This window comes from Oryctolagus cuniculus, chromosome 10 (assembly GCF_964237555.1).
Source record: "Oryctolagus cuniculus chromosome 10, mOryCun1.1, whole genome shotgun sequence".
Lineage (NCBI taxonomy): Eukaryota > Metazoa > Chordata > Mammalia > Lagomorpha > Leporidae > Oryctolagus > Oryctolagus cuniculus.
Window position 1 is genome coordinate 59393627 of NC_091441.1, and position 24969 is coordinate 59418595.

General features: G+C 40.9%; 1 protein-coding gene across 4 annotated transcripts in view; it reads right to left on the reverse strand.

Annotated features, from left to right (window-relative positions):
- Nucleotides 1-15520: 15520 nt before the first annotated feature.
- The window catches only part of METTL4 (methyltransferase 4, N6-adenosine), a 64269-nt gene continuing 54820 nt past the window's right edge, over nt 15521-24969 (reverse strand). For 2 of the 4 annotated variants that reach the window (XM_051852084.2, XM_051852083.2), the window contains exon 10: nt 15774-15973. In XM_051852084.2, coding sequence (XP_051708044.1) covers nt 15840-15973 — 134 coding nt within the window. In that variant the 3' untranslated portion in view covers nt 15774-15839. Of the gene's footprint in view, nt 15650-15772; nt 15974-24969 lie in introns of those variants that run through there. The other 2 variants (XM_051852081.2, XM_051852080.2) reach the window with 2 other exon arrangements.

The window sequence follows — 24969 nt, forward strand, 5'->3', positions numbered from 1 at the left end:
TCTGTAACTCCTTCAAATAAATAAAATAAATCTTAAAAAATATGCCAGTCTTTAATCAGATACAGCACCAAAAACCCAAACACAAAAGGGCAGGCATTTGGCATAGCAGTGTAAGTTGCTGCTTAGGATGCTCACATCCCATACTGGAGAACCTGGTTGGAGTCCTGGCTCCACTTTCTTTTCTTTTTTTTTTATTTAGTAAATATAAATTTCCAAAGTACAGTTTATGGATTACAATGGCTTTCCCCGCCCCCATAATTTCCATCCCACTCACACCCCTCCCATCTCCTGCTCCCTCTCCCATTCCATTCACATCAAGATTAATTTTCAATTATCTTTATACGCAGAAGATCGATTTAGTATATATTAAGTAAAGATTTCATCAGTTTGCACCCACACAGAAACACAAAGTGTAAAATACTCTTTCAGTACTAGTTCTAGCATTACTTCACACTGGACAACACATTAAGGACAGATCCCACACGAGAAGTAAGTACACAATGACTCCTGTTGTTGACTTAACAATTTGACACTCTTGTTTATGGCGTCAGTAATCTCCCTAGGCTCTAGTCATGAGTTGGCAAGGCTATGGAAGCCTTTGAGTTCGCCGACTTCGATCTTATTCCAACAGGGTCATAGTCAAAGTGGAAGTTCTCTCCTCCATTCAGAGAAAGGTACCTCCTTCTTTGATGGCCCCGTTCTTTCCACTGGGATCTCACTCGCAGAGATATTTCATTTAGGTCTTTTTTTTTTTTCCAGAGTGTCTTGGCTTTCCATGCCTAAAATACTCTCATGGGCTCTTCAGCCAGATCCGCATGCCTTAAGGGCTGATTCTGAGCCCAGAGTGCTATTTAGGACATCTGTCATTCCATGAGTCTGCTGTGTATCCCGCTTCCCATGTTGGATCGTTCTCTCCCTTTTTTATTCTATCAGTTAGTATTAGCAGACACTAGTCTTGTTTGTGTGATCCCTTTGACTCTTAGACCTATCAGTATGATCAATTGTGAACAGAAATTGATCACTTGGACTAGTGAAATGGCATTGGTACATGCCACCTTGAGGGGATTGTATTGGAATCCCCTGGCACGTTTCTAACTCCACCATTTGGGGCAAGTCCAATTGAGCATGTCCCAAATTGTACATCTCCTCCCTCTCTTATTCCCACTCTTATATTTAACAGGGATCACTTTTCAGTTAAAATTTAAACACCTAAGAATAATTGTGTGTTAATTACAGAGTTCAACCAATAGTATAAGAACAAAAAAAATACTAAAATGGATAAAGTATTACATTGTACATCAGCAGTCAGGACAAGAGCTGATCAAGTCACTATTTCTCATGGTGTCCATTTCACTTCAACAGGTTTCTCCTTTGGTGCTCAGTTAGTTGTCGCCAATCAGGGAGAACATATGATATTTGTCCCTTTGGGACTGGCTTAGTTCACCCAGCATGATGTTTTCCAGATTCCTCCATCTTGTTGCAAATGACCAGATTTTATTGTTTTTGACTGCTGTATAGTATTCTATAGAGTACATGTCCCATAATTTCTTTATCCAGTCTACTGTTGATGGGCATTTGGGTTGGTTCCAGGTCTTGGCTATTGTGAATTGAGCTGCAATAAACATTAATGTGCAGACAGCTTGTTTGTTTGCCAATTTAATTTCCTTTGGGTAAATTCCAAGGAGTGGTATGGCTGGGTTGTATGGTAGGGTTATATTCAGGTTTCTGAGGAATCTCCAGACTGACTTCCATAGTGGCTTAACCAGTTTGTATTCCCCCCAACAGTGGGTTAGTGTCCCTTTTTCCCCACATCCTCTCCAGTATCTATTGTTGGTAGATTTCTGAATGTGACCTGGCTCCACTTTTATCCAGCTTCCTGCTATAGAGCATCCTAAGAGCCAATCATGACTCAAGTACTTGAGTCCCTACCACCCACATGAGAAACCCAAATGGAGTTCCAAGATCCTGGCTTGGGCTTGGCTGTTATGAACTTTTGGGAAGTGAACCAATAAATAGAATATCTCTATCTGTCTGTCTGCCTTACAAATAAAATGAAAACAAAGAAAATTTTAAAAGAAAAAGTTGCACAATGCTTCTCTTAAAAAATTAAATGTACTTTTAAAAAATTATTGATTTATTCAACTTGAGAGGCAGAGAAAACAAACAGAGAGAGATCTCCCTTCTATTGGTTTACTTCCCAAATACCCACAATAGCTGGGGCTAAGTTAGGTCTCCCACAAGGGTGGCAAAGACTCAATCACTGGACTCTATCACCTGCTGCCTCCCAGGGTATGCATTTAGCAGAAAGCTAGAATTAGAAGAAGAACCAGAATTTGAATCCAGGGACTCCAAGATGGGCTGTGGGCATCTTGGCCAGTGTTTTAATTGCTAGGCCAAACATCCACTCCTAAACAAATATACTTTAAATTTTGGACATAAACTGTTTTCAGCACGGGGATGTTGCTCTTGAGAAAAATAGACTAAAGTGCACATTTGAATCTAAGGAATCTTTTTATTCCACATATTAAACTTCTAATGACATATTTGTATTTCTTTTAATGTTATTCTAATAATTTTCTTCAGCATCAGTTAACTATTGAAGGTTTAGTCTTACTTCTAGTGTCACTTCCTTAAAGAAAGCTCTTATCAAGGTAAAGCTGAAAAAAATATAAACAAGAAAATTTAGAGCAACATAATTTATAGAGATTTGCTGCCTTGGGTTTACAAGCACATTATTACTTTAAGAATTAAAAGTAGACAGTGCCCAATCAAATGTCCCTAACTAGTTTTGCAGAAATTAATCTCAACCTACGAAACAGCATGAAAGCCAGCAGCTTGATTTCTAATGTTATGGTCACTCCAGGGAAAATTACACTGAGCAAAAGAGGTCAATGAAATGCCATGTGTGGGTAAGCTGGATTTCTCAAGGAACATTAGGTTAGACCAGGGGTTCTCGACCCTTGCTGAAAGTTGAAATCTGGAAATCTTATAAAATGCTGATTCTTGTCTCTCCCCGACCCCACCACTGCAACTGCCACCACCAAGAAATTCTGATTTAATTTGGGAAGAACCCAGGCATCTGTACTATTTTTAATTTCCTAGATGACATGGGAGTGCTGGTTCCAGTCCGGCTGCTCTGCTTCTTCTTCTTCTTTTTTTTTTTTTTGTTTTTTTTTTTTTTTTTTTTTTTTTTTTTTTTTTTTTTTTTTTGACAGGCAGAGTGGGACAGTGAGAGAGAGAGAGACAGAGAGAAAGGTCTTCCTTTTGCCATTGGTTCACTCTCCAATGGCTGCCGCGGCCGGCGCGCTGCGGCCAGTGCACCGCGCTGATCCAAAGGCAGGAGCCAGGTGCTTCTCCTGGTCTCCCATGGGGTGCAGGGCCCAAGCACTTGGGCCATCCTCCACTGCACTCCCTGGCCACAGCAGAGGGCTGGCCCGGAAGAGGGGCAACCGGGAAAGAATCCGGTGCCCCGACCGGGACTAGAACCGGGTGTGCTGGCGCCGCTAGGTGGAGGATTAGCCTATTGAGCCACGGCGCCAGCCAATCATGTTGAGTTTTAAAACATCCATGGGGGGAAAAGTAGAAAGAGTAGACCAATTTGGAGAACTCTGTCTCAGGCAAAATTTATCTAATAGGAAACACAGCAGTTGAAGTACAGAAATACTAAAAGGTCACATCTAGGAAAGACTTTTGGTAAAGGGATGAATATGCTTTATATTCTAGGAGCTAAAAGGACTACAAAAATATTTCAGCAAAAGAATGAAATGATCATATCTGTTTTAGGAAGGTTAGTTTGGCATGTGAGAATAGATTGAAGAGAACATATTTTAAAAATAGAAATCAGCAAGGAGATTGAAGTTATCCACATAAAAAGGAATCTAAACTTGTTTAAAGAAACAGTAAGACATACAGAGACATTAAATAGATTCAACAGACCTTAAGGTGGTGGTATCTGCCATCAGTGGGCTGCACATAGTATGTCCAGAAAGGGGGTAGATCTAGAATGAATCATTAATTTCTGGCTTGGGAGAGTAGGAAGATGGTGATGCTGTTAAGAGAATTCAGGAAAAGAGGCAGCCTAGGAATGGACAGATTGTAAATTCAATCTATAGGATTAAAGTGGAAGTCAAATCATATTGTAAAGCCAACTATAAGATCAACTTCAGTTGGGGCAGATGTTTGAAGTAGAAGTCATGATGCCACTTAGGATGCCTGCATTCCATATCAGAGCTCTTGCGTTTGAGTCTCAGCTCTGCCTCTAGCTCTAGCCTCCTGCATGTGCACCCTGGGAATCAGCGGCTGATGGCTGGGTTCCTGCTACTCACATGGAAAGCCTAGAATAAGTTCCTAACTCCTGGCTTCAGTCTAGAACAGTTCCAATTATTGTAGACATTTGGTGAACTAGAGGATGGGAGACCTCTCCATCTGTGGCTGTCTTCTATATATTTCTCTCTCCCTTTCAAATGAATAGAAATCTTTTTTAAAAGATCAAGTTTAACTGTGAAATCATAGTGCTAGATGATTCGTGCACAAATACATTAAAGTCACTACTCAAGGCAAATGTAGAACAGGGAGATGAGCCAAGTGACACCTCTAACATGGTGGAGGAGAGGCAAGCTGGTAAATAATTCCAATGAGAGTGATGTTAAGGGTATTCTAGCCAGATGGCAAGATCCTCCAAATAGGTGTTGAAAGAAAAAGACTGAGACATCCTAAAATCAATTACAAAGCTAGAGGATGATGTAGGGAAGAGTTAGGGAAATTTATTAGTTAACAATTGGAGACAAAACCAATAAAAGACTATTTAAATCTTGATATAACACCAATGCCCACCTCTGCACTCTGTTTACATATAAACTTTTCAGACTACTAACTCCAACCAGTCCATAAATAACAGCTACATCTCCTTCTGCACTTCTATCCCAAAGCTTTCCTGCTTCACCTTATCCTGTCCCCTCTTATCTATAGCCAGTGGAAGTTTAACACACACAACTCAGAAATTTCATAAAATACCTCAACTCTAGGTCCAGTAAACACTCCAGATTCGACCTAGTCTTGAGGCTGGTCGTTGTGGGAACTTACTTGTTCAGGACCTGGTCCTTTCTTTTTCCTGCTGGATCTGAAATACCTCAAAAATTCTTTTATTTAAGAGATCTCTCAGCCTAAAAAGGTTTGACTTAATAGAAGTGGAAGTAAGGGCAAAATGGATGCTGACTTCACTCTTTTCTATATCTGGCTTATGGAGACCAAAGAGGAACAGCAGTCACATGGCCAGGATACTAAAGGAATGAGAACTCTGGAAGTAAGCTAGTATCAGATAGGGCAAGCAGGGCTTCTGCTGTTCTTTTCTCTTGTTTTGATTCTCAAGCATACAAACTCCCTTTCTATTGCAGAGGAAATCCCAGAAGAGGTGGAGGCCAAGGCATGCCTTTGGGAGGTCACGGAAGCCAAAGATGAAGCAGATTGTCCTTCTCCCTGGTCCTTGTGAAGAAGTCAGGTTAGGCCAAGTCCATGTCCCACTTTTGATCTTGAGGCATTCATGAATAAATGGAGTGAACTTGAGAAAATTTCCATAGCACAAGCAGTTTAAATGACAAGTATTTATTCATTTGAAAGGCAGAGTTACAGAGAGGCCCCAGGGAATATAATCTTATATGCACGCCAAGTTGACAATTTGGCAGGGGCAGAGAGGTAGATGACTGTTTGAAAGCAGCAGATTAACAAGTCCCAGTTCTGACTGGAATGCATCACAGGTTACTGTACTGAGACAGTATTGAAGGCTGCCACAAACTGGATGGCCTTTCTTATTGCAATCCAGACAGATAATGTGAAAATATATATGTACACATATATATGTATATGTATATATGTCTCATGGTATGTTTTTAAAATTCTATTAATTTCCACATATATTTCCTTACTGAACTAAACAGAGGGGATACCTGAGAATCCAATGGTGGCAGTGATGATAAACCAATGGCAGGCCCTGAAGTGACCTGACCCTAGGCCAGTTATGGGCTATGACCCCTTTGGTTCCTACCCATCTCCTGACCTGGTTCTCAAAAGTTTTCATTATTGGATATCTTAGCAATAAACTCCTTTTCTGCTTCAGTTAACCAAAACTGGTTTCTGTCATTTGCAACTAAGAATTCTAACAGTGTAAAGCACTGCCAGAGAAAAAAAGCAGGATGCAGCCTGCTAGTGTCCCTGGCTCTTTTAAGACCCCTAAATTGTAGTAGTAGAGTTTCATAGAGTTTCTAAATATAAAGCAAAAGTCCAAAGGATAAAGTGACCTGATGAAATAAAAAGTTAAATACTTCCATGTACGAATATATCATAACTAAAATTAAAAAGACAAACTAGGCCAGCACTGCGGCTCACTAGGCTAATCCCCCGCCTAGCGGCGCCGGCACACCAGGTTCTAGTCCCGGTTGGGGCGCCAGATTCTGTCCCGGTTGCCCCTCATCCAGGCCAGCTCTCTGCTGTGGCCAGGGAGTGCAGTGGAGGATGGACCAGGTGCTTGGGCCCTGCACCCCATGGGAGACCAGGAAAAGCACCTGGCTCCTGGCTCCTGCCATCAGATCAGCGCGGTGCGCCGGCCGCAGCACGCCGGCCGCGGCGGCCATTGGAGGGTGAACCAACGGCAAAGGAAGACCTTTCTCTCTGTCTCTCTCTCTGTCCACTCTGTCTGTCAAAAAAATAAAAAATAAAAAAAAAGACAAACTAAAAGAGTACATTTAAAAATCAAGGTGACACAGGACTTTTTTTTCTTTTTTTTTAACTTTTATTTAATGAATAAAAATTTCCAAAGTACAGAATATTGATTACAATGACTTCCCCCCCCATAACATCCCTCCAACCCGCAACCCTCCCCTTATCCACTCCCTCTCCCTTTCCATTCATGTGAAGATTCATTTTCAATTCTCTTTATATACAGAAGATCAGTTTAGCTTACATTAAGCAAAGATTTCAACAGTTTCCTCCCACACAGAAACATAAAGTGAAAAATACTGTTTGAGTACTAGTTATAGCATTAAATCTCAATGTACAGCACACTAAGGACAAAGATCCTACATGAGGAGTAAGTGCACAGTGACTCCTGTTGTTGACTTAACAAATTGACACTCTTGTTTATGGCATCAGTAATCACCCTAGACTCTTGTCATGAGCTGCCAAGGCTATGGAAGCCCCTGAGTTCACTGACTCTGATCATTTTTAGACAAGGGCATGGTCAAAGTGGAAGTTCTCTCCTCCCTTCAGAGAAAGGTACCTCCTTCTTTGATGACCCATTCTTTCCACTGGGATCTCACTTGTGGAGATCTTTCATTTAAGTCTTTTTTTTCCCCCCAGAGTGTCTTGGCTTTCCATGCCTGAAACACTCATGGACTTTTTAAAATCAGGAATATCTTTTTTCTCCGAGTGAGATTATGTTTTGATCCCAATGAGATAGAAATTATATAAGGAATGAAATTAGTCTAAGTATTTTACTGTGATCAAAAATGAAGCACAGTAGTATTACTTGCACAATCCCTATACCTGCCTAAAGGTGAGAGTCTACAACCATCTAAACACTCCTAGGCATTAGAGCTGGTGAAATCCCCTCAGCAATGAGTTTCTTGGGTGAGTGACAGAGGGATGGTGCTTGACCTTGACAGACTTAAGCTTCTATGCGTGTGACCAATCAGTCACATCAAGGCAGGACTGAGGGTGAGGAGAGGTAGGAATGTCTCAGGCAAGAAGATCTGATCCAGCTGTGTATCTAGTTATAATCTTCTTTTACCTTATGTGGACTGCTTAAGGAAATATCTACAAAGCAAACAACCATGATTACTAACTGTAAGAGCTTTCAGCAGGAGGTAAGTAGCCCTTCCATGTTTTTGCAGTTGATTATTAGGTCCATTTCTGGGAAGAAACACAAAGACCATGGTTCCCTCACTTTAGTATAGAAGGTCCTTGTTATAGTCTAGTCAATCCATCTGCTTCCCAAGAAAAGGGAAAGTAAATGTCAGGTCCCATGGAGGAGATGATTGCAAGTGTCTCCATATCTGTTTAATACCAACTTTGTCTCTGCATCTCAGACTTTATATCTTGGACTCAGCTTCACTTCCAGTGGCAGTCAATTTACCTGTGACTGATACTGACAATATATCCAACTCCAATAAGCTCTTTCTTGAAATTATGAAATCCTTTGCCACAATAAAGCTCCCTATTCATCTGGAAGATTCCTGAATATAGAAAGTCCAGTGGAATGCCTGGTCAAAAGATCAGTAGAGGAGATAGTTTGAAAAGAGCCAGTTGCAGGTAGAGTCAGGTTAACATAGCCATACTAGAAAGGGCCCAGGCCTAAACTGACTGACATTTCAGGGCTGTGGATGATGACAAAACCAATATGCAAAGTGAGATTAATAAGCCAGCATTCTGACTGGACTATTTCACAGGTTATTGTACTGAGATAAAGTATTATGTGGTGTCCCAAACTGGATGGTCTTTGTTATTGCAGCCCAAGAAGAATGATCTGGGATCCAAATGGAACACTGAAGTTAAAAATTATCTGCTTCAGCAAAATACAGCTGCTAATGGACTGTGTAACAGGGTGAGGGTGAGGTCCTTACTATATTGGAAGTAGTCAACATTGTGGTTACCTTTTCAGCAAGCAGAGCAAAATGAGAACAAGGTAATGCTATCTACCCTCCCGCTCAGTCTCACATAACTCCTGTTCTACTTCTATCTTTATACCTAAGGTTTCAATCAGCTAGCTTCAAGAGAAAACATAAAATACTCTGTTATTTCTTTGATCCTTTATCTTGAGTGTGTACAAAATAATTGTATCATAGATTAAAGACTGAAAGCAAACAATAACAATTAGAATTACAAGTGGACTACTAAGAATATTGAAAAGTAAAATATATCAATGCATGAAATTCCCTAGGTCCCAGAAAGGTAGAACAAGTTTCAGATACTCATTTTACTATGTGCAGATACACTCTTTGACATATTTGGGAAGGGGCTTAGGGTACTACATGATTATTAAAAATAACAAGTTGTATAAGATCAAACAGTAATGCCTTGACATTTAGAGATGAGTATTTTCTAAAATACTGAATTCTACAGATATTCTAGCATTAAAGTACATTAAAAACATGCATGAAAAACTTAAATGCTTACATAGAAATTGGCAAAATACTGTATATATTTTGTATAATAACAATTCCTATCAATACCTGTCTTTTAGCAAATGCTTAAATGAATCTCTTAGAAAAATGAGACACAGATGTGTAGCTCTTAAACATTTCAGAAAAACAAATATTTCTATGTGTAAAAGAATTAACCAGGGGTTGATGCTGTGGTATAGAAGGTTAAACCTTGCCTGTAATGCCAGTATCCCATATGGATGGCGGTTCAAGTCCTGGCAACTCTACTTTGGATCCAGCTCCCTGATGATGCACCTGGGAAAGCAGCAGAAGATGGCCCAAGTCCTTAGGCCCCTGTATCCACGTGGGAGACCTGGAAGAAGCTCTTGGCTCCTGGCTTTAGCTTGGCCCAACCCCAGCTGTTGCAGCATTTGGGGAGTGAACCAGTGAATGGAAGCTCTCTTTCTTTCTCTCCCCAGCCCCTTCTCTCTGTATCTCTGCTTTTCAAATAAACAAATAAATCTTTTTTAAAAAAAATTAACTAATGCTCATCCAATAGTGTTAAGTTCTGCCTGTTCAGCAACTTTAAAATATTTTAAAACTATAAACTGAGTCAATATTATAGAATATCTTGTGGGGTTATTAAAGATCATTAACTTTTTCTGGTTAACAAATAGGAAAGAAAATCATTGTACTTAAGAGAGGAATTTTTCCCCATGAAGAAAATATAAGCATGTACTCTTCCAGAAACCTGTCCATCTTTTAACTCACTTCTTATCTTAATACAACTATTTCTCAGGAATGTCATAGATGTCATTGTAATATTATATCTTCCTTAACATTTCTGAGCTCTGAATCTTTTGTTAATCTACTTCTTCTGGAAAAGTCTTTCTTCTATTTGAGGAGAAAGGAGAATCGGGTTTGATAGCTGACTGCCACTGTAAGTAAGACAATAGAAAAAGTCATTTCACTTTTTTGAGCCTCATTAGTAAAAAAGGAATAATAATATCTGCTCCCACAGAGCTGTGAGGAAAAAAATAAGACATGATAATAGCTCTCCCTTGTAAACTACAAAGTCTTACAGACACATTAATGCATCATATTTGGCGACTAGAATTTCCACTCACTTCACTGAGCGCCTCCTTTCCCTATGTTGACCTTCAACTTCAGTGCAAATGTCTGCAATCCAGCATTAATGTGTATTTACTGAATTCCTATTAAGTATGAAGCACTGTGCTAGGAGTTAAAGATCGAAAAGGGAAGAAGCTGAAAACTGCATGAGCTCAGCTCTCATATTGTATGTAAAAGAATAGAACAACCTTGAGACATGTTGTATACGAGCATAATCAAAATGCTTGACATTTTTTATTCTAAGCTTTTTCTCATTTTTCTCTTTTTGTGTTCTTTCACTTACTAAATTTCAAGAATTTCAAGAGAGTACACATATATTTTCTTTAATTAAAAGGTTTTCAGAGCACTGAGCTTTGCTATAGAACATTGTGTCCTCAGAGATAATAAACTACCCTTCCCATCAATAGGTTTTAAATAATAATGTGATGTCACCGCAAACACATTGTATTTCTTAGTCTTAACAAATGGAAAAGGTCAACAGAAGCTGAAGTCCACGGTCCTCCATTAACCACCTAATTCCATCACAGATCCCTAAATGCCTGTTCCTGGTCCTAAGATCTCTCCTATTTTGGTGAGCTTGGACAGACTATGTGCAAATGCAAATGTCACTTTGCCTAGGTTGGAATTAAACTCTTCATGTATCTACTGCACCCTGCCCTACTGCCTACTAGGCTTTCCAAGTCCTCTCCCAAGTGAAAAGGGAGGTCTCTCTGGGTCCTCCTTACCAGCTATGTTAAAGAGAAGACGAGAAGAGAAGAAAGGAGAGGAGAGAAGAGAGAAGACAAAGGAAGCAAGAAAGGAAAAGGAAAGGAGGAAGAGATCCATAATAGATGGCCAACTCAAAAACAGTATCATGTAGGAAAAGTGCTTTTAACCTCTTTATATTTCCCTCTGGAAGGTTCCCTTTTATTACGAGTTCCACTCCACGGTCTAGCTTTATGAACGTTGTAAATGGAGTCTCTTTTCTCTAGGAAGGAGAGAGGGGTGAGCATGAGTTCCCTGAGTCACACAGAGTCTAGAGATAGCCACTACAGCACCAGTTTAACTGCTTTAATCATGTTTTATGAAACTCTATTCTTAATTTGTCGAAATGAGAAAGCCATTCATAGAAGAGGAAATTAAAGTAACTGATTCCCAAAATTCCATATGAACAGTTTATTTGGAACTGCTCATCTTTGCTATGTGCATTAAGTTCTTGTTTTTAGCTTTATTTTTGGTGAACTAAGAGAACCTCTCCCTTCTGAATGCCCTGAGTACCTCAAACTTAACTTTACTGAGTTCAATTGGGTTCATTTAAAGACTGGCCTTCGGAGAATAATTGTTATCAAGAGGATATCAATAGAAAGAAAATTCTCTTGTAATTTAATTAAAATAATCACAATAATTAAAAATAAGAACTACAATTAAGAGCTATAGAGATTATGAGGAATTTCCCACAAACCTTCCAATAGTACTGGTCTTGGTTCTAGCTGAGGTTCTCCTTATAGTGGGAATCAGATTTGTAGGTCAGCCTTCTCATTTTAAACCCCCATGCCCTTTCCTTGTGCCACATGAGGGCCTACTCTCTGAAGAATTAAGGACTGAGTTGCAACCATGAGCTGAGAAGTCATGCACAGTGTCTGAATCTGACCTGTGATCTGGACCAAAACTGTAGCAACCAACTCATAACTACAAACACGTTAAGTGAGTGAGAAATCAATCTTGTTAATATAAACCACTAGATTTTGAGGTGGTTTATTATTGCACAATTTAGAAAACACTGTTTAGGATACTTTCCAAAATAAGGCATTATAAAATTGTGGTTGTCACATTACTAATCAGCTGACTTATTAGGGACCACAGCTCATGTGTACTCTACTGTGGATTTCCATGTCCCTAGATCCTTTTATTATCCTGTGAAGTGCTTTATTCTGTAGATACCATTACCCAAGCCCTCCCTTTTACTCAGCTTTAGCTCTTTCACCTCCTTGCTTGGCCTCAAACTGACCAGAGTTGCTTCCCACTCAGGACCTTTGCAGTTGCTGTTCCCCTGCCTGGAACATTCTCCTTCCAGATACTAGTGTTGCGCAGGAGACCTTTCTAGCCACACTGCTTAAAATTTACCCTGCCCCCAGTTCTCTGCGTGTCCTTTCACTGCTTATGTTTCTTGATTGAGCTTATTTCTTTCCAATAATATATTAGCTGCTACGTTGTTTTACGTTGTTTTATTGATTCATTGTTTATGTTGTTTACTGACTTGTTCCCCTTGTTAGAATGTGTGCTCCTAGGTGCCAGCGTTGCGGCGGAGCAGGTAGAGCCACTGCTTGCAATGCCACATTCCATGTCAGAGTGCTGGTTCCCGGCTGCTCAGTGACTACAATCCAGCTTCCTGCTAATGCACCTGGGAAGGCAGCAGATCATGGCCAAATTGCCTGGGCCCCTACCACCCACGTGGGAAACATGGATGGAGTTCTCCTGTCCTGGCTTCAGCCTGGCCCAGCCCTGGCAGTTGTAGTCATTTGGAGAGAATCAGAGATCTCTCTCTCCCCCTCCATTTCTCCCTCTCTCTCTCTCTCAGGCACTCTGCTTTTCAAACACATAAATAAATAAATCTTAAAAAATTAATGCTCTACTTTTGTCTGTTTTGTTCCTCACTAACAGTACAGGGCTGGACTTATGGAAGGTGTTAGAACATCTTTAAAGTGCTAGAAATAAACCAAGAATTCTATAACCAGTGAAATTTTCAGAAATAAACATGAAACAAAGCTTCCTTCAAACAAAAGGAGAGAGAAGTGGTCTCAAAGATACTTCATTGCAATAAATTGTACAGAAACTTATTCAAGTGGAAAATGATACTATTTGGAAACTTAGATCCATAAAAATAATGAAACTGCCTAAAAATGGTAAATATGTAGTCAAATGTAAAAAGAGTTTTTTTCTAAATTTTTAAATCTCTTGGAGGCCAGCGCTGTGCACAGTGGGTTAATCCTCAGTCTGCAGTGCCGGCATCCCATAAGGGTGCCAGTTCTAGTCCCGGATGCTCTTCTTCCGATCCAGCTCTCTGCTATGGCCTGGGAAAGCAGCAGAAGATAGTCCAATTGCTTGGGCCCCTGCACTCATGTGGGGGACCTGGAAGAAGCTCCTGGCTCCTGGCTTCAGATCAACCCAGCTCCAGCTCTTGTAGCCATTTAGGGAGTGAACCAACAGATGGAAGACCTCTCTGTTTCTCCCTCTCACTGTCTGTAACTTTACCTCTCAAATAAATAACTAAATAAAATAAATACTGGGGCCAGCACTGCAGCACAGTGAGTTGATGCCCTGGCCTAAAGCACCAGCATCCCATGTGGGCGCCAGTTCTAGTCCCGGCTGCTCCTCTTCCAACCCAGCTCTCTGCTATGGCCTGGGAAAGCAGTAGAAGATAGCCCAAGTCCTTGGGCCCCTGCACCCACATTGGAGACCCGGAAGGAGCTCCTGGCTTCTGGCTTCGGATTGGCGCAGGTCTGGCTGTTGTGGCCAATTGGGGAGTGAACCATCGGATGGAAGATCTCTCTCTTTCTCTGCCTCTCCTCTCTCTGTGTAACTCTGACTTTCAAATAAATAATCTTTAAAAAACAATAAATAAATATCTTAAAAAGGCAACTGAGTGTTCAAAGAAAAAAATAACATGCTGTGGACTTCATAATTTATGTAGAAATAAGATCTAAAACAATAAGGGCACAAAAAATGGAAGAGGATAATAGAAGTATATTGTTGTAAGATTCTTATACATATATGTCATGATATAATTTGGGGCCAGCACTGCAGCTCACTAGGCTAATCCTTCGCCGTGCGGCACTGGCACACCGGGTTCTAGTCCCGGTCAGGGCGCCGGATTCTGTCCCGGTTGCCCCTCTTCCAGGCCAGCTCTCTGCTGTGGCCAGGGAGTACAGTGGAAGATGGCCCAAGTGCTTGGGCCCTGCACCTCATGGGAGACCAGGAGAAGTACCTGGCTCCTGCCATCGAATCAGCGCAATACGCCGGCCGCAGTGCACCGGCTGCAGCAGCCATTGGAGGGTGAACCAACGGCAAAGGAAGACCTTTCTCTCTGTCTCTCTCTCTCACTGTCCACTCTGCCTGTCAAAAAATTTTTAAAAAAATAAAAAAAAGAATTATATTGTTGTAAGATTCTTATACATATATGTCATGATATAATTTGGAACATAAATGGTGATATCAGTTGAAGGTAGCCTGTGATAAGCTAAAGTGAGATATTTTAAATCTTAAACTGTTTAAAAAAAATAAAAGGATGGCTTATAAGCTAATAATGAAGATCAAATAGAATAATAAAAAATACTAACCCAAAAGAAGTTAGGGAAACAGGAACAAAGGAAGAACAGATGGATGAAATAGAAAAATAAAAAAAGGCAGCTGTGGGGCCGGCACTGTGGCGCAGCAGATTAATGCCCTGGCCTGAAGCGCCGGCATCCCACATGGGCGCCAGTTTGAGACCCAGCTGCTCCACTTCTGATCCAGCTCTCTGCTATGGCCTGGAAAAGCAGTAGAAGATGGCCCAAGTCCTTGAGCCCCTGCACCCACATGGGAGACCCGGAAGAAGCTCCTGGCTCCTGGCTTCGGATCAGCGCAGCTCCGGCCGGTTGCGGCCATCTGGGGAGTGAACCAGCGGAAGGAAGACCTCTCTCTCTCTCTCTCTCTGCCTCTCATCTCTCTGTGTAACTCTGATTGTCAAATAAATAAATAAAATTTTAAAAAAGGTAGCTGTAAGCTAAATTATATCATTACAATAAATATAAATGATGTAAACACTTGAGTTAAAAGAGATTTTTAGAATAGATATTTTTAAAAGGAAGACCCAGCAATGTTCTTTCTACAAGAAACTACTTTAATAAGACATAGATAAGTTAAAAATAAAATAATGGAAATGATATCCCATGAAGACACTAATCATAAAATAGTTGTAGTACTTATGTTAATAACATAGAATAAAGATAAAAAAAATTGTAACAGGGGTAAAGAAGCATATTTAATCATGATAAATGAACATAATAATTATAAATGTACATGCATCCAAAAATAGAGCTTCAAAATTCATGAAGAAAAAAATGAAAGAGGAAATACATAAATCGAAAAATATAGTAGAGGGTAAACATTTAAACCTCACAGTGAAGACATTGTTTAAGACACCCACATCCTATATCAGAGTACCAATGTTCAATATCTGGCTCCAGCTCCTGATTCCAAATTCCTACTGATGCAAACCCTGGGAGACAGTGGTGATGACCAAATAATTGGATTTCTGTAACCCATGTGGGAAGCCCAGAATGAGTAGTTAGCTCTCAGTCTTACCCTGGTCCAGTCTCAACTATTGTGGGCATTTGAAGAGTGAACCAGTGGGTGGTTTCTCTCTTTGCCTCAAATGAAAAAGAAATATACAGTTAGAAACTTCAGCAATTGAGAGAACAAATAGGTATAAAATAAGCAAAGATATAAGAAACCTAAACAACACTATAAAGAAACCCAATTTGACCTATTTACCTTTAATGTAACATTCCAACCAGTGACAGCACAATATAGCTTTTTGATCAAATACATACTGAATATTCAACAGAATAAAACTGTACCCTGGATGTTAAAATAAATCTCAATGAATTTATTTGGGATGCCCACATACCATATCAGAGTGTCAGTCTGCATCTTGGATACTCTGCTTCTGATCCAGCTTCTGGTCAACGCATCTTGGGAGACAGAACATGATGGCTCAATTACTTGGGCCCCTGCCACCCAGGTAGGAGACTTGAGTACAGTTCCATACTCCTGAATTCAGCATGGCTGAACCCTGGCTATTATAGATATCTGGGGAGTCAATCAGCAGATGGAAGATCAATCTCAATCTCTCTCTCTCTCTCTCTCTAATTTTGCCTTTCAAGTAAACAAAATAAATAAATAAGCCTTTGTTTTTAAGGTGATTTAAATTTATGCTTGGAACCCAGCCAAAATCTTAACTACAGTCCTGTATAAATCACTTAATTTACTACTATAAAGCAGGATAACAAGTTAACAATGTTGTAAGGATTAAATCAATTTTTTAATAAAAGCTCTGAATACGGCACATGATAGCTGGATACTGTTTATAGATTTTGTCAGTCATTATCCTTAATCTGGAGCAGACTAAGGACCTCCCAAACTAGGTCAAGAATTGTTTATCTGATGATTCAAAAGAACCATGTTCAAATATGTACGTGTGTGTATATATCATCTCCATTATTAACCTGCTTTCAGCCAAGAGAAGACTGAAACACAGAAATCGTCATGCAGCTATCATGAATCTTTTGGCCTTAAGATAATCAATGTCAACTCTCATGTCAGTGTAAGATAACTGATTGATATGTTGTTGCAGACAAGGAAAAAGCAAAGCTAACCCATTCAGATGAGTCATGGAGCTTCGTTTCCAGCACTGGAGGTCCCTGTGCTCATATGTCTGCTCCAATGTTTTAGCTAAAAAGTTTTTTCTCAATTCCGCATATATTGTTTTTAATGTTTTCATCCACCTAAGGCACTCAAAAAAGAGAAGGCCACAGGGATAGTATGGCAAATAAAAAAGAATATTAAACAACAACAAAAAGTCATGACTAAAGACTTGCAGAAAATAAGAAAAAGAGTAGAGGTAGAAAATTACTTAAAAGTCACATATATAAGATAATCCTTTGTAATTACAGCTGCACTTTCATAATTTCACATAAAGCAATGAAAGTCACATTATTCTACAGATATCCTGCCAATTCAAAGTTACCATTTTATTGATCCTTAAATAATGTTTCTTACTACAGCTTAAAAGGATACTAACTGGATTCTTTTATCCTCTTGTCTCCTTCTTCAAGACAGAAAGTACTTTCAAGTCTCAATTGGTTTCAAGAAATATATTTCTCAAGACTGTATGTTAAATGGTATCTGAGAGGTAGTATTTCATAGCTAGCTAGCCAGCAAGAGCAATGACAGCACCTATCATCTGCTGTGTTCTGAATGCGCCATCCTAAAATCCATATATTGAAACCTATTCCCCATTGTGCGGTATTAAGGGGTAGGGCCTTTCAGGGGTCATTAAGCGCCCTTATAAAAGAGATTAGACGGAGCTGCCTTGCCTTTTCCACCAGGTAAGGATACTGCAAGCAGCTGCCATCTAAAAGGAAAGGTTCTTATCAGGCATCAGATCTTCCAGTGCCCTAATCTAGTAATTCCCAGCTTCTAGAACTATGAGAAATGAATTTCTGTTGTTTTTAAGATAGCCAATCTAAGGTATTTTTGTTACACCAGTCTGAACAAAACACCATTTCACTCTAGAGACCAGAAAAAACAGCTACATGCTGCTTGATTTTCATATTTGTAATCAGAAAGTACTAAACTATGCTAAAAGTAGCATATTCTGGCATTACTTATAGCAGCAAGGCATAGTATCTGATAGGGATGGCTGTAGAAGGTGAGTATTAAAGAATCTAAAATCCTGTCTTCCTTGCCTTGAATGCTAGTTCTGTCACATACTATCTGTGTGACCTGTGTAAGTACTTAACGTCCTTGGCTCTCCCTCTCATCTGTAAAATAGCTACTTTTCAGGGTTGTTGTTTGACTTATAAACAATAATATAGGAATAGATCTCTCACTTTTTCCTTTTCTTTGTTTTTTAATACACAGAAGGGTAGCTCCTAAATGCTGTTTTTTTTTCTAATTTTTTTATCTTAATTTTAATTAGTTTTCAACAAATTCAATGTGAATTTTTTAAACAGTTCTAAGAACATAATAATATTGCCTTCCTCCCTCCGTTCCTCCGTCTCCTTCTCTCCCTTCCCATTCTCCTTCCTTCTCCCTTTCTGTTCTTTAGTTTTGTTTTTTTTTTTTAGTTTTTGAGATAACATATCTTCACATTACATTACAGTAAAAAGAAAAGTCTTAATACTTCACTATTTGAATAAAGAGTTTAACAAGTAAAAAGCAAAAAGATCCTAATTTGGGGGGAATACAGACAATGGCTATAGACAATAAATAATAATTGAATGGAAAAATGACCATTTCACCCAGATACAGTAAATTTTAAAGTAATCAAGGATCATTAAAATTATACTAGTGAGAAGATTCCAGGATGGTAGAATAGGAAAGGGCATATTGCTCTAGGCTAAGGGTAAGTAGTAAAAATAATAATAATAAAAATGGAGGAAGTATATTCTCAGGAGAGAGCTAGAGAGAAAATTATAGTGAAAATGCTACAGAAGTAAGAGGAATGCCGTGGATCGGCGTGGAAGGTGTAGACGTGCAGCATGAGCATGGATAAAACACATGACCCCAGCAGCTGAGAGCTGGAAAAAACGCCAGCTTTGGAGAGTGAGGTAAGATCAGACTGCAGAAGCCCATGCTCTGGAGGGAGAGATTGGCACGAATTCGGCCTGGAGCCCCAAGGAGGATAGGGTACCCACTGACCAAGTGAAAAAAAGAGGCCCTTTTCTCTCCCCCTCCCCCCACATACACACACACAACGGTACCTGCCGACTGGCTGAGAGAGGACAGGTGCCATTTTGGGCCTAAACAGCAGCTGCAGAAGCTCTTGTGCACATGCATAGTAACTGGCTGGGACAAGACATCATCTTGTCAGTGGTAGTGGCCACAGCATCTCAGCTGCATGCACCCGGCAACTAGATGGGGGAAGGCAACATTGTTAAATGAGTGGGAGAGGCCACTGGCAGGTGTTGTGAACCCATGTGATCCAGACAGCCTACCAGAAGGAAAAAATCCTCATTCCCCACTGACTGAGTCTGGGTGGGAGGATTGACAAGGGGACTAGGCACTCATGCAGGACTGTAAAGTGCCCCCAGCCTCTTAACATATCACAGGCTCCAGGGTTCAAACTGCCTAGATGGAGCACCCACAGGCAGCTTGCTCTGGGAATGCCTCTGTCTTGCTGAGGACAGGCCAGGTTAGTAGGGCGGAGTAGATTCTCTGCACCCTGTGGGACCCCTGTGTGCTGAAATTATGGGAATTCTGTGTTTGCACAAGAGAGTGTAGGGTGTAACTGGGTCTCTGAGCAATCAATGTGAGTGGCTCTACACTCAGAGCTCCCTGATTACCTCAAGTGGGTCACTACAATGGTATCCACGCTCACACTGAGGACTGCACAGATCCTTTGTGAGGTTCATGTGACAGCGTGGATGAGTATTGCAACCACTGTGGGTAACACCTGGGCATTGACTACTTTGCAAGAGAGGAGGTGAAGTGTGGGGAGCAACTCGGACTATACTGTTACTGGAATTAAGACTTATTCTATACATCTGCTCTCCCACAATATGGCACTGGGAGAGGAGCAAACAGCTTCTACCCAGCTGCCTCTCACCAACTTGACAAGCTGCAGGAGCTGCTCCTGATTGGAGGAGAGCAGCGTACTCAGCATGTGGGTAGCAGAGTTGGGATTGGTGGAAGAGGACTATAAAGGAGGAGAGAGACAACATGCACCAGGAACATCTGAGGGAACACCTGTGCAGCCCCCGAGAGAGCCGGCCGGCGGTGTGCCGCTCCCCCGCGGAAGTGGGGAAAGTGGCTAGGGGGAACCGCCCTTCCACGGAGGTGGAAGGGTCGGTAGCCAACCCGGGAAGAACCAGCAGCAAACCCGGGAAGGGCCGAGCAGACAAAAGAACAGCGCAGGGTCCTGTGTCGTTCCTCTGTGAAGAGGGGGAGCAACATAATGGTGCCGTGACTCGGATATGAAGCCTAGGCAGGTTTAGTGTCGTTCCTCCACGAAGAGGGGGAGCGACAGTGAAGGTGTGATTATACCAGCAGAGGTGATCATACTCTTCTTTCTGCTAAAAAGAGGTGATATACCATGCCCAACTTAGGTGTCACCCCGGACATTCACCCCACACTGGAGGATTGGCCAGAACTCCCTGGCCACACCCAGGACACACCTCTGGGTATTCACTGAAAGAGCAGACACTCCACTAAGCCACAGAAGCATAGTTCATGGATAAAAGCATTAGAGGAAAAAACCAATAAGTATTTTTACAAGTATTTTTTACAATTTAGAAATTCAAGACACAGGAGTAAGGAAGACAAGATCAACCACACACACAAAAGAACACAACAACACTTCAATATTAGAATGTGAAGATGGCCAGCGCCACGGCTCACTAGGCTAATCCTCCGCCTTGCGGCGCCAGCACACTGGGTTCTAGTCCTGGTCAGGGCACCAGATTCTTTCCCGGTTGCCCCTCTTCCAGGCCAGCTCTCTGCTGTGGCCAGGGAGTGCAGTGGAGAATGGCCCAAGTACTTGGGCCCTGCACCCCATGGGAGACCAGGAGAAGTACCTGGCTCCTGCCATCGGATCAGCACAGAGCGCCGGCCACAGCACACTGGCCACGGCAGCCACTGGAGGGTGAACCAATGGCAAAAGGAAGACCTTTCTCTCTGTCTCTGTCTCTCACTGTCCACTCTGCCTGTCAAAAAAATTTTTAAAAAGTCTATGTATAAAAAGAATGTGAAGATGAAGATACTGTGAAATGCCTGAAATGGAATTCAAGATTAATAATAGTATTACTCAAAAGCAATGAGAAGCAAATTCATTAATTAGGACAATCCATATGTGACATGAAGGAAAAATTCTTCCATGAAACTTAGATCATTGAAATCAAAATCAAAATGAAATATTAGAAATGAATAATTCAATATGTCAAATAAAAATACAGTGGAAAGTCTCAATGACAGACTTGATGAGGCATAAGAAACAATATTTAACCTAGAAGACAAATCTTTGAAAACTTTTCCGTCAGACCAAAAAAAAAAAAAGAAGAAAAATTAAAAACAGTGTTGGACTTTGAGATGCAATAACTTTGAGTGGCCGTTGTTTCAACTGTTAAGGAAAAGGGTTTTTTCCCATACTATTTGTTGAACTCTTTACTTAGCATAGGGTAATCTTATGTGTATACAGTTATTGAAAATAGATCTTGGTAAACAAAAAACTAATAATGGGATAGGAGAGGGAGGGGGAAATGGGGAGAGAATGTGGGTGGGAAGGAGAGAAAGGTGGGAAGAATCATTCTGTTCCTAAATTTTTATTTATGAAATGCATGAAGTTAGTATACCTTAAATAAAAAGAAAATAAAGGGGCTATCACAGGCTCTGATTTAAAAAAAAAGTATTGAGATTTATGGGATACTACCAAACAACCATACAGGTCTTAGGAGTTCCTGAAGATATGGAAAAAGAGAATGGAGTACAACGCCTATTCAGTGAAATAACTAGAGAAACCTTCCCTAATTTGGAGAAAGAAAAGGATGTCCAAGAACACAAGGCACACAGAACTTCTTATAGAAATGACCAGAAAAAATCTTCACCATGACACACTATAGTCAAACTTTCAACAGTAAAACATAAAAAAAGATTCTAAAATATGCACAAGAAATGCCAGATTACTTCCAAAGGATCTCCAATTAGACTCATGTTGAGGTGGATTCGTTCTGAGAGGAGGAGCATGGTGGGGGCAAGAGGCGCGAAGTCACCACACAGACCCCGGGAGTTGGGTGAAAGCATGCCAGAGGTGAGCAGCCCACAGACTCATTTATTTCAGTTGGTACAGCAGCTTATATAGCCAAGGCAGCCAATCCGGTCAAGGGGCGGTCTATGCCCTAACCAATCACAGCCTGTTGCCAGGAAGTGTCAGGGTCTTAAGCCCTAGGCTGGCCCCTGATCAGCAGGGGCCACTACAGACATTCCCCAGCAAGGCAAATGGGAGAGGTAAGGTTGACAGGTGATGAACACACCACAAGCACCCATGAGTTCTGTCGAAGCAGGAACCACTTTATTGAGGAAGTGTACAGGCTTATAAAGCTTATGAAGGACATACGCAGTAGGGGAGCCAATCAGAGAAAAGGTCATGCAGGCACAGGTGGACCACACACAGGGGCACCTTAAGTAAAGTATAGGGATCACGCACTGTCCATGTGTCCAGAACTAAAGCAGACCTATCCCTGCCGGTGGTTTGATCTTATTTAGCTTAACCACAATAGCCGCAAACACGCCCCTTGAACATCCGCCAGGCACCATATTGTGATGGAGATTTTAGGCAATGCCCAACAAGGAAGTTTCCAAAGCCATCCAATCACAGCCTGTTGCCAGGGAGGCTCCATTGCCATGTGGTTTACAAAGCCATCCAATCACAGCCTGTTGCCAGGCAATTTCTGTTGCCAGTGGCCATCTTGGCATGGCCTTCTCATTCCAACACAGACTCACAGATAACTTCTCATCCAAAATATTAGAAGCTAGAAGGGAATGGTAAGATATAGTGCAAGACTTAAAATAAAAAATAGTCAACCCAGAATACTGTCCCTGCAAAGGCCTCATTTATGAATGAAGGCAAAAGAAAAATCTTTCGTAATGAACAGAAATTGAAAGAATATCTCACTTGTCCATCCTTACAAAAGATGCTTAAGGATGTGCTACACACTGAAACACAGAAACACAGTCATCATTATGAAAGAATGTGAAGGTGGAAAATCTCCCAGTAAAAGTACAAAGGAAATCCAAAGCAAATGAAAGGAATATTTATGGGAAAATGGCAGGGCCAAGTTGTTACTTTTCAATAGTAGCTTTGAGTGTAAATGGCCTAAACTCTCCAATTAAAAAATACAGGCTGAATCAATGGTTTAAAAAACAAGACCCAGTTGAGAAGCAAGATGGCAGAATAGGAAAGGAGCACACTGATAGTCCAGGAAGAGACAGTTTAATAAAAGTGGAGATACTGCAGGTTCAAGGAAGAGTTGGAGAAGAAACAGTAGAGGAAACTCTTCCAGAACTAGTGATTCATGGTGGACCTGCGTGGAGGGCATGGGAGCCCACAGCTCGGGACACCAGAGGAAGAATCTACGCACCAGCGCTGGAACGCGAGGTGAGCTGAACCTCAGTAGCCCGAGACACCGGCGGGAAAGTGGAAGGAGGAGCCTAGAAGGAATGAGGCTTGAAGCCCCGTGGGGGAAAGTTTACCAGGCTAACTAGAGGAAAGAGGGACAAAAAAAAGGGGGGGACCAGTACAGACATGAGTTTCTCTCCACTCACCTCTCAAAGGTGAGCAAGACAAAGAGCAGGCACCATTTTGGACATATGTAAAAACTGTGCTACCTCAGGGCTGTGCCTACCCTCAACCAAGCAGAAAAACCTGACTCGGGGCGGGGGGGGGGGGGGTGGTGAAATAACAGGAGATTAGGACCTAGTGAATGTGTGGAGCTCATGAATTGAGACTGTGAAAAAAGAGACAGTGGGTGAGAGAACTCACGGAGTTCATGTGAGTACTCTCCAGAGATGCTACAATTCAGTAAATTTGGCAACCCAGTGGGAGACTGCAGGAGAATTTGAGCCTGTGCGGTTCTTGGGAAATAGCAGGTGAATGTTAAACCCACAGGAGCCAGAGATCGGAAGCTGACTACCTTCAATTCCACTCAGCTGTACAAAATTACTAGAAAGAAAGAAAGAAAGAAAGAAAGAAAGAAAGAAAGAAAGAGAAAGAAAGAAAGAAAGAAAGAAAGAAAGAAAGAGAGAGAGAAAGAGAGAGAGAGAAAGAGAGAGAGAGAGAAAGAAAGAAAGAAAGAAAGAAAGAAAGAAAGAAAGAGAGAAAGAAAGAAAGAAAGAGAGAGAGAGAAAAAGAAAGAAAGAGAGAGAAAAAGAAAGAAAGAGAAAGGAAGGAAGGAAGGAAGGAAGGAAGGAAGGAAGGAAGGAAGGAAGAGAGAGAGAGAGAGAAAGAAAGAAAGAAAGAGAGAGAGAGAAAGAAAGAAAGAAAGAGAGAGAGAAAGGAAGGAAGGAAGAGAGAGAGAGAAAGAAAGAAAGAGAGAGAGAGAAAGAAAGAGAGAAAGAAAGAGAGAAATAAAGAAAGAAAGAGAAAGGAAGGAAGGAAGGAAGGAAGGAAGGAAGGAAGGAAGGAAGGAAGGAAGGAAGAGAGAGAGAGAGAGAGAGAGAAAGAAAGAAAGAAAGAGAAAGAGAGAAAGAAAGAGAGAGAGAAAGAAAGAGAGAGAGAGAAAGAGAGAGAAAAAGAGAGAAAGAGAGAAAGAGAGAGATTTACCACACCTAACCTGGGAGTGTAACCTTTGGCACACCCTTAACACTGAGGAACCAAACAGAGCTCTTGGGCCACAAACATCTCAAGCCTCTAAGGCTCCATCAAAAGCAGACAGTCCACTTAATACAGACATAGTATAACAAGAAAAAAACACCACAATGAGGGAAGAAGAATCCAAAGAATATCTCCACAATGCCAAGCAACAAACGCAGAAATTGAGGAAACTAGAACAAGGAAGACATTATGATGCCCCCAAATAAACAAGACACCCCAAGATTATCAAGATGATGAGATAGAAGAAATTCAAGATACAGATTTCAAAAAATTTATGATAAGACCATTTAGAAGTCTTCAAAAATGCTTGAGCTACAGAAATCCTTACTGGACAGGATAGAAAATCTCTCTCGTGAAAATGAAATCTTAAGGAGGAATCAAAAGGAAATGCAGAAACTACTAGAACAGGAAAGTGTGATAGTAAAGAGAAATCAAAATGAAATGAAGAACTCAATAGATCAAATTACAAACACTAGAGAGCCTTAAAAACAGAGTCAGTGAAGCAGAACAGAGAATATCGGACTTAGAAGACAGAGCACAGCAAAGTATACAGTCAAACCAAAGAAAAGAAGAGGAAATTAGAAATCTAAAACATATTGT